The sequence below is a fragment of the Miscanthus floridulus genome, chromosome 5 (genome assembly GCF_019320115.1).
Source record: "Miscanthus floridulus cultivar M001 chromosome 5, ASM1932011v1, whole genome shotgun sequence".
NCBI lineage: Eukaryota > Viridiplantae > Streptophyta > Magnoliopsida > Poales > Poaceae > Miscanthus > Miscanthus floridulus.
The window spans coordinates 30087612-30097456 of NC_089584.1; the positions used below are offsets into that span (position 1 = coordinate 30087612).

The window sequence follows — 9845 nt, forward strand, 5'->3', positions numbered from 1 at the left end:
TGCTGTTCCATCATCTTATAATTCGATCTAATTCTTTTATTTTTTCTATTGAATTGTTTCATTTCCTTGTCCTGTAGTGTTGATAAAATGAAATGTTGAAGGATTAACTCATACATGTAATGGTCTTGTTTTTAAAAAGTCCCATAGCACGTGCGAAAATATCCTTCTAGTATTTCATATAAAACTAACCCAACACATTTTGAAAAAAATTACAAAGGACAAAAGAAATACATTAAGGAAAACTAACCAAACACAAAAACACTTGGCCCTACATTCCAAGTAACAGGCTGACCATGTGCGTGCAACAAAATACTACACCTTTGTTGTAGCTATGAACATTGAGTTTCCTACAGTATGCACTTACTCCAGTTTCATTGATGAGCCAAACAGATCTATGTTGTCATGTTGGCTTCAGAGTTCAGACGAGCTGATCTTTACGATGTTCCTCGAGCCGAGACGAGAGAACCAGCCCAAAAGGGTAACAAAAAGTGTCCAAACCTCACCCAGTCCAATCATGTCAGTGAGGGCGAGCCCGCCAGTACCGGGTCGGCATGCCACGAGCGCGCGGTCAGCATCCGCCGCAGGTACAGCACGCACACACGAGCACTCCCAGCCCATCCTGCCGCCCACCAAGAATCCACCCGACCCGCCGGTTCATGGGCTCCACGGAAACAATAGCCCACACGTCAGTCTCCTCCACGAGACTCAAACCGGGTCGCCCACCGTTTCCGGAGTAAACCCCCCCTCGAGATCTATCCCCGTTTCCAACCTCACATCCCCTCTTCCACTCGAGCTCCTTCGTTAAACCCAAACCCTAATCGCGACCTCCGTTCCCCAAAACCCTACCCTTACGGCGGCCATGGACGGCGGAGGCGGCGGAGGCGGAGTCAGCGGCGTTGGCGGGGGCGGCGACGTGGAGCTCGTCAGCAAGACGCTGCAGTTCGAGCACAAGCTGTTCTACTTCGATCTGAAGGAGAACCCGCGGGGGAGGTACCTCAAGATCTCCGAGAAGACCTCGGCCACGCGCTCCACCATCATCGTCCCCGTCGACGGCGTCGCCTGGTTCCTCGACCTCTTCGACTACTACATCCGCACCGACGAGCGCGACGCCTTCAGCAAGGAGCTGCGACTCCAGACCAAGGTATTGGCCCGCTTCCTTCGTGATTGGCCCGCTTCTGCCGCTGATTCTCGTGCCGTTGATGCTAATTTTGGCGTGGCTTAATTATGCTCATTGCGCGGTGCAGGTGTTCTATTTCGATATCGGGGAGAACAAGAGGGGCCGATTCCTCAAGGTGACGTAACTTTCTCTGTATGAACGCGTGCAGTTTCAAATTTTGTCATCTTTTTGTGTGTTGGTACGAGAAAATTGCCAAATTGGGGAACTTCATATTTGGAAGCCAAACTGTTTAGCTAGAATAAGGGGTAATCTGTCGCACTAGAACGGGATTTGCTTGTGTGGATTTAGTAAGTGAAAAGGTCCTATTATTCTCTTCAGATTTTCGTTGATTCAAGACATCTAGGTCCTAAATGAGTATGCTGACTAGTTTTCCATTGCTATGTGGAGCATGGACCCATCTGTTAGTGGCACGGTCTTCTTTGACCAAGGCTCGAGTTCATCAATAGGTTGAATGTCCTAAAAAGGTGTGCTTGAGGGTTACTTCAAGCTTTGAAAAGGTTTAGGTCCTACTGGGCACAACCCAAAGATGGATGACCAAAATGGGACTCTGCTCTTTAGTAGCTGTGCCCTTCGCAGGTTTTGGTTTCTCCTATTCTGGCAATTTCACTTTTACTGCTTGTAACTACCAGTTATTTATGAACCTAGTGGCAACCAAGCAAAGTAGTATCTTGTGTTTGCCTTTAGTGGCATATTCTGTTGTGTAGGCCATTCTGCTCGTGCAAAATTACCAAGTATTAACTTCTGAACTTCCCCTCTAGTGAAAAAATATTTATGTTTTGGACAAGATCTGATCCAGCTTTTAAAACATTGACTTCAATAACTTAAAATTATTTATTTTGGGCACATAAAAATCATATATGATTTGCCCTGAAAAATCACTTTTATAATCTCATAAATTTAGTATAAAAAATAGTGATCAAAGTCACACCTTGCAGACCATTATAAAAGTAAAGAATACCAGAGGGAGTAGAAATTGATGATGTGGTGCTCTAGGTTCACCACCAATTATTGTGTCCAACAGATCTTAATTGATTTTTGTTGCTGTTGTGGAATGGAAAGAGAATAAGGATTGATTGGGGTTTTCATTTAGGCCATTTAACTGATGATCGAAGATACACACCTGACTACTTGACGGTTTTCCTAAATTTGAATTGTATGGATGCTGCTGCTTGCTTATGTGTTGCTGTTACATTGATTTTGCTATCTTTTATTTACAACAGTTTTTTTTTTGGGTAATCAGTGATATTATTCTTTCTGGAGTTGTGAATTTATGTTCAGATTTGTTTTTTATTTTAGTCTGGTGCAGCACTTGTGGTTCCAAAACCAAAGAAAAAGGGAAAATAAATCTTGATTGGTCAATATTCGTGTTTTTTGTGGCAATATCCAATTTAATGTTCACATACTGATAGATCGAGAAATCAATTTATTTCTCACAGTCCTGCTATAAAACTTTTCAGATTATTCTCTTGATTTTTATAAAAAAGATTTAGTTGACACTGAATGCTTGTGTCTTAATTTCATTGGAACAATATATTTCAGAAAATAGAGCTATCTGTTCATAGTTTCATACATTGAAAATCGAGTATTGAAGACACCAACAACTGAAACCAACAGAAAGTGGTATATTGGTGTACTTTTAGCAAAGACTTGATGCATGCTGCATGTATATGCATTATGGACCACAGATCTGGGCTCTCCACTTGGATTTGTTTGGATTATTGAAAATCTTAAGACATTCCTTGATGCATGCTCTTAACATAAATAGTCTTACATTTTCAGATTGTGGGTCCAAATAGTGACAGATGGTATTCTCTGATAGAATGTTGCATTTTTCCTTTTTAGCTGGTGGGTTATCATGTTGCTGAACATGTCACCTTGCTTGCTTAATTTCCTAAGTTTTTTTTTTATTTCCTTGAATTTTTTTTGAGGGACATAATGATCTTGAGCAGTCTTTGTGTCTGTTGCATTCTTGAAAAGACTTAATGTGTAGCTTAATCTTATTGGCTAGCACACTACACGTAGTGATCCTAGCATATTCTTCTGGCATCTGTCAATTTCATGACTCAAACTAAATTTGGAATCGAAATATTATATGTTTTAATGCTACCAACTATACATAATTTGTGTTAGTTTGTTTTCAACATCCACTGAGAAGGGGTTTGCACTGAATATTTTCCCTAGATATAAACCGTAAAAGGTTATGGTCTTGTATATAGCTGGGGAGAAGTATTATCTATCTTTGTTGCGTGTTTGCAACGAATGATACTTTTGAGCTATATCACACCTTTTTTTTTTTTTGCTTCTAAAGTAACTGTGCAGCCTTATATGCGTGACATAACTGCAATAGTTAGCTGCTTACACAACATTTTGTATTTAGGTTTCCGAGGCCTCTGTCAACAGGAATCGGAGTACCATAATTGTTCCAGCTGGCAGCTCTGGTGAAGAGGGCTGGGAAGCATTCAGGAATGTACTGTTGGAAATAAATAACGAGGCTTCCAGATTGTTTGTCCTACCAAATCATCCAAATCAGGTAGAGCTAACAAAAAGAAATGTTTGTTGCATATTTGTGAAGTCTACCCTCTATGACACTGTATTCTTTTGATATTGGATTGTCCAGCAACACATGGAGCCACCAGAGCGTCTTCCTGGCCTTTCCGATGATGTGGGTGCCGGATTTATAGCTGGACATGGTAGCCAGTCCGCTTCTGGGCCAGAGGTAGATGTCGACCGCTTGGTTGATCTGCCTCCTCAAGAAGAAATTAGTGGCATGGGTATGTCTAAGGTGATTAGGGCAGATCAGAAGAGGTTCTTCTTCGACCTGGGCAGCAACAACAGGGGCCATTATTTGAGGATTTCTGAGGTTAACATGTTGTTGCCCATTATTTGCAAACACAAGCCTCCATTTTCCACGCACGAGAGTGATCCATTGCTCTTACTGTTTCTGATTGTACTTACAGGTGGCTGGACAAGATCGTTCGTCTATAATCTTGCCGCTCTCGGGTTTGAAGCAGTTCCATGAAATGGTTGGTCACTTTGTAGATATAATGAAGGACAGGCTTGAAGGAATGACAGGAGCTAATTTGCGCACTGTCGAACCCAGCCAGAGATGATTACCCTTGACTGTGGCCTTGGCAAGACTGCTGTTATGCCTCCTGTAGGTTTGCCATGTGGTGTGTGGTAATGTAGATCACGCAGTATTAATTCATCTGGTGGGGATAATAATGTCTCTTTTCTCTTTATTTTTTGAATTCAGTGGTGAGGATTGATTTGTTTGGGACTTTTTCCTTTCAGTCGGAGGAACAATAAGCAGTGTATTGTTCGTGGGGTGGTATAATTGTGGTTGCTGCAGTGTTAGCCCTGTTTTCATGCTTCGCCGTTCTTGTTTAGGTAAAAAAAAAAGTCTGCTATGTTTCTGGCATTGTGTTGTCTGTAGTTGGCCTCTGCATGTGAGTTCTTCCTACATATGTTATATGTTATAGTGATGTGGATAGACCTGCGTTCGGCGCTTGCTGCAGTAATCTGATATAGTTCAGTAATATTGGTCCGTTAAGAGTGCCACAAGCCCACAACCGTTACACTATGTTATATATGTTAAGTAACAGTGGTGTTGCGGATCTTGATCCGGTTCCCTTCTCAACAGCATACTAGATGAACACACATGAGAGTAAATATCGTGGAACTTTTATCTCTTGATCATTATAGATGGGTGCAAGTTCCTTTATATAGTCTTAACCCTTCGGGGGTATATTTGGTATGAGCTCATAATTATCTTAGGGTTATTGTTTCCCAACACTCCCTCTTGACGAATACCGCGATCAACTCATGCCTCATTAAAACTCCTGAAAATCTAGTGGGAAAATATGGATAAAGAGTACATAGTGCCACTAGATGTAATCCACTTGTTGCCTCATTAAAAACCATTATGAGAAACTTTTGGAAAACTCATGGAAAAAAGAGTACAACGGTTGTCTTTAGGACATTTTATAATCTTCACGACTATAAATTTCAGGATCTTCTGGACCCAGTAATAAGGGCAATTCAGCGGCGATCTCCCCCTGAACTTTGCAGGTCTCTCAATCGTCTTATACCAATATTATGGATACATTTTCTGAATGTAGTAGCTAGTAAAGACTTAGTGAACAAATCTGCTGCATTGTTACATGACTGGACTTTCAAGATATTTACCTCACCCTGCTTCTGGAGTTCGTGAGTATAGAAAAATTTAGGAGATATATGCTTAGTCATATTATTCTTAATATAGTCTGTTTGCATTTGTGCAACACATGTTGCATTATCCTCATAGATAATAGTGGGGGTATCCACGGTACTAAGATCACATGACTTCTGGATATGGTTAGTCATCCGTTGTAGCCAAGCACATTTACGTGCGGCTTCATATAGCGCAATAATCTTTGAGTGGTTTGCTGATGTTGCTACCAAGGTTTGTTTGCAAGATGTCCAGGATATATCAGTACCACCATAGAGAAATACGAAACCAGTTGAGATCTTGCATTATGCGGATCAGATAGATATCCAACATCTACATAGCCAACCAATCTTAGATCCTGATTCTTCGGGAAATACAAGCCAAGATCTAAGTATTGTCTTAACGCCTACCCAATGTCTTCTGGTTGGGTTCGCACCGTGACGAGCTAGCAAATTCACTGCGAATGCAATATCAAGCCTAGTGCAGTTCACAAGGTACATCAGTGCTCCAATAGCGCTCAAATAGGAACTTCGGGTCCTAAAGGCTTCTCGTCATCACTTCTCGGTCTAAATGGGTTTTTGTCCTCCTCAAGTGATCTGACAACCATCGGGGTTTTCACGGGATGAGCCTTGGACATATTAAATCTTTCAAAAACCTTTTTCGTGTAGGTAGATTGGTGTACAAAAATTCCCCTAAGGAGATGCTCGATCTGTAGGCCCAAGCAAAACTTGGTTCTACCCAAGTCTTTCATTTCAAACTCCGCTTTGAGGTAGGTGCTTTCTGTGGCAGAACCGCCTAATCTAATGCCTCCTACGAGTACTTGTTTTCCATTAGACACTAAGTACTCGAGGGAGGACACCAAATTACACGGTTTCGTTGAGCACACCCCAAGGGAGAATCCGAAAATCCATATTTTTTCATCAGGATCACAAATGAGAGAATAAATCGTACATCATTATTGACCATTTCTTACATCACTTTCCATGGAACATCAGAGTATAATATTTATTATTTATAATAGCGGAATATGATCATGTTATCAGAGTTATGAACAATTTAAGTTAACAGCGGAATATAAACATGTGATCAGAATTACAGCAGAAATAAATATCGATTCATGATATGATGAAGCATTGATATATAAACTATGACAACACATTATAAAACTTTTATTTATAAAAATATTTAGTGAGAGTTATAAATAAAAACTATGATCGCAACGTAAAGGAATCCCCTCTGAGCCCACCAGGAGAAATCCACACACAAGGGTCAGCTCTAGCCTCCACCTATCACCTGCAACAGGGGGAAATAAAACCCTGAGTACTTAATTGTACTCTGCTAGACAAACCCGATAGGAGGAAAAAAAGACTCTAAGGATATGCAAGGCTATCTGGCTTGTGGGTTTATTGCATCTGCAGGAGCATTACTAAAAGTGCGCCCTTATATTCGATTTTTACTAGCAGTGCATTAGTTCATTAACTAACCATTCTATGTAAGCACCTGTGCTACTTTCAAGCAGGTGGTAAGCAATCAGATTTCCTTTTACCATATTTCATCTTTCAGTTCTTACTACGATGCTAGAGTTTAGACAAGTCGTACCAGAATGCTAGTGATTCGTGAATCAATGCCCCCAGCTGGATACCCCGAAAACACATGTCCCGCTTGTACCCTAGGCACAAACAAGACCAACTCACTACCCTCCTGTCATGGGGTCTAGGTCTCCGTCCAAACTGGGACTCCAAGCCCCCGTCCCTGAGTCCCGGACTTAGTGCGGTGCAAGGACCTTCACCCAAAAACCACCCTGACAGTCGGTCCGGAAAGAGCCGAAACCCATGACAAGAGAGTAACAAGTCTTCCCTACGCCCATACCCAAGTGTGTGCTCGGGACAATAAGTCTGTGACTTGTCTAGCGTCCAATGCAACGGCCGGTCCTTAACCGACACAGACAGGGAAAACAGTATAACCAAGCTATGCCCCGTTGGCCGCAGGACACAACCTCTTACACCCACCAATACCCAAAGCATATCCCTGCTCGATCTCTATTTTCCTTTCCACCATTTATATTTTTCAAGTGATAATAATACATTAATATATTTTCTATCTCTCGTGAGTGACAGGCAATCACTCGACTTCTACCGAAGTCCTGTAGCATAGCAATCTACACGATCCTATCATACTAGTAAGACTCATAGGATAAAGATATATATATATATATATGCAAGTGGGTTTCATTCAACTCCTTAAAACTTAATGCACAAAAATAATTTAAAGTGTAGAAAAGTAGGGGTTATGCACCAGGGCTTGCCTGGATAAAAAAATACTAAAAAGTTAGTATATGCATCTTCAGATCATCAACCATCATCTGAATAGAAAGCCCATTACATCATCTTCTGGAGAGAATACCATTACACCTTCATATTTCCCCATCATCCTTCAATCTATCCATTGATCCATCATCGTACCTATATGATATGCATTGATGCAAATGGTGCAACAGATAATTAACAAGGCAACCACAACTCTTAAAGCAGAGTACATGCTATGAACTAACAAGCTAGCTCTAATGACTAACGTACTAATCTACGTATGAACATCATCGAGAAAGGTGTCATTTTCCAACAAGTGTTTTAGTTATACAATTCCAAGGTGTTTCTTTATTTCATTCTATCGATTTAATCATTATTCGAAATAGGGCACCATTATCTATCTAGCAAACTAATTATTTTGGAGCTACAAAAATTACAGTGAGCAGCAAATACCATTAGCAATTTACTATAAAATTTACAGAGTTAACACTATCACCGATTTATCACGGAAATTCCTACAAGTTCACATTTTAACAATATTAAACATTTTATAATAATTAGAGCAACCCTAAAAACATATTGAACCTATGCGAACGAAATACCCTACCAGGTAGATTATGATTTTAGAAATTTAATGAAACTGGTTTGGTATTTTTATGATTTTTCTACTATTTACTATGAATTTTCAAGCATTCAGCCGATTACTAACATTACAAAATACCGAAAAAGAAGCAATAAAAAATACCAAAAAAGAAGAAAAATCCCTTGGGCCTGAAGCGGCCTAGCTCGCCTAGACCAGGGGCTAAGACAGCCTAGATGGGCGGGGCGCGCGCGTGGGTGGGAGCGGCCTAGGCGCGCGGTTAGTGTTCGGCCGGCCCAACGTGCGGGCGGGGCGCGCGCAACCACAGGCCATGGCCCATGGCGCAGCGAGCATGGCCCAGCGCGACACAGGCGGCGACCCAGCAAGCTAGCCCACAGGGGAAAACCCAGCGACGGTGGCACCACTTTGCGCCGAGACCCCTAATCTTTTAACAAGTCACCCCACAGTACATCAGGCACTCTATAGTACTATTCATCTGAGTCTAGCATTTCGCATCTGGACCCAAAGAAAGATTATATTTCCATTTCTCACCTTCCCTTCATCCTCAAAGCAGAGCACAGATAGGGAAGCACCGGCCGGCAACGGCGCTGTGGGACCGGGAAAGGCACAGCGGTGGCAGAAAACCCACCGGTGAGCTGCACGGGGACCCGCAAGGCCTCGGGCTAGCCGTGGCAAGACCCGAGTGAGCCCCTGGAAGCCTACCTACACGAGCCGATGAGGTGAGCACGCCGGTCGGGACGGCGCCGGCTAGGCGGGGACAGCGGGACGGCGCGTGGGGCAACAGTGGCTCTATCCGCATGCGTGGGTGGCAACCATACAACCGGCGCGGCCGGTGGGGCACCCACAGCGAGCATCAGTGGTAGGATTGGCCCAGCGCAGACAATGGCGGACAAGCGGCGCGACACGGCATGCTCGCGCGTGCGGTGGCAGCGGCCACGGTGGGGTGCGATGGTGGCGTGGGAGGGCAGCGCTGTGGGCTATGGTCAAATGCGGGACCGTGGGTACGGCGGCCACACGCTGCCATGGCAGGGAAGGGGAGAGGATGAGCAGTGTGAGGCCACAGGTCACGCGCATGCTCACAAGGGAGGGCGAAGGACCGGGGAAGGGAGGAGCGGCGCTGTGGGCACGGGCGCGCAATGCGGAGAGGAAAAAAGAGGGGCATGGGGAGTAGGCCAAGGCAACATGGGCGTTGCCACGGTGGGTACACGTCTCGGTAGAGGCAGGCAAGACAAGCAGAGGCATAGAGCAGAGAGCACGACAAGAGGCATTGATGGTGCTGCAGGGTGAAGCGACGGAACTGGCAGTCGAACGGTGGCGCTTAGCAGGGACGGCAGCAACTGAGGCATGCCCATGCTGCGATGGCATGCTACTGACAGGGTGCTCCCGCTAAGCGCTGCTAGTACTATGAGCTACTAATGATGCATGCTTATTTGCTCTATGCGCTGGTGGCTTTGGTAGCTCGGGTAGATGGAACAAACGACCGAGAGCGAGCGAGGTAGCTGAGGTGAGCGGTCGAGATCATTCCCTACAGTTGCTGGTTCTTGAACAGAGTGC

General features: G+C 43.7%; 1 protein-coding gene across 1 annotated transcript; it reads left to right on the top strand.

Moving 5' to 3' along the window:
- Positions 1–763: 763 nt before the first annotated feature.
- Positions 764–4531, top strand: LOC136451885 (transcription factor Pur-alpha 1-like). Its single transcript, XM_066452565.1, has 5 exons — positions 764–1141; positions 1245–1292; positions 3555–3707; positions 3795–4037; positions 4135–4531. The coding sequence occupies exons 1-5, from the start codon at positions 860–862 to the stop codon at positions 4285–4287; spliced, it is 879 nt and encodes a 292-aa protein (XP_066308662.1). The 5' UTR covers positions 764–859; the 3' UTR covers positions 4288–4531.
- Positions 4532–9845: the final 5314 nt, after the last annotated feature.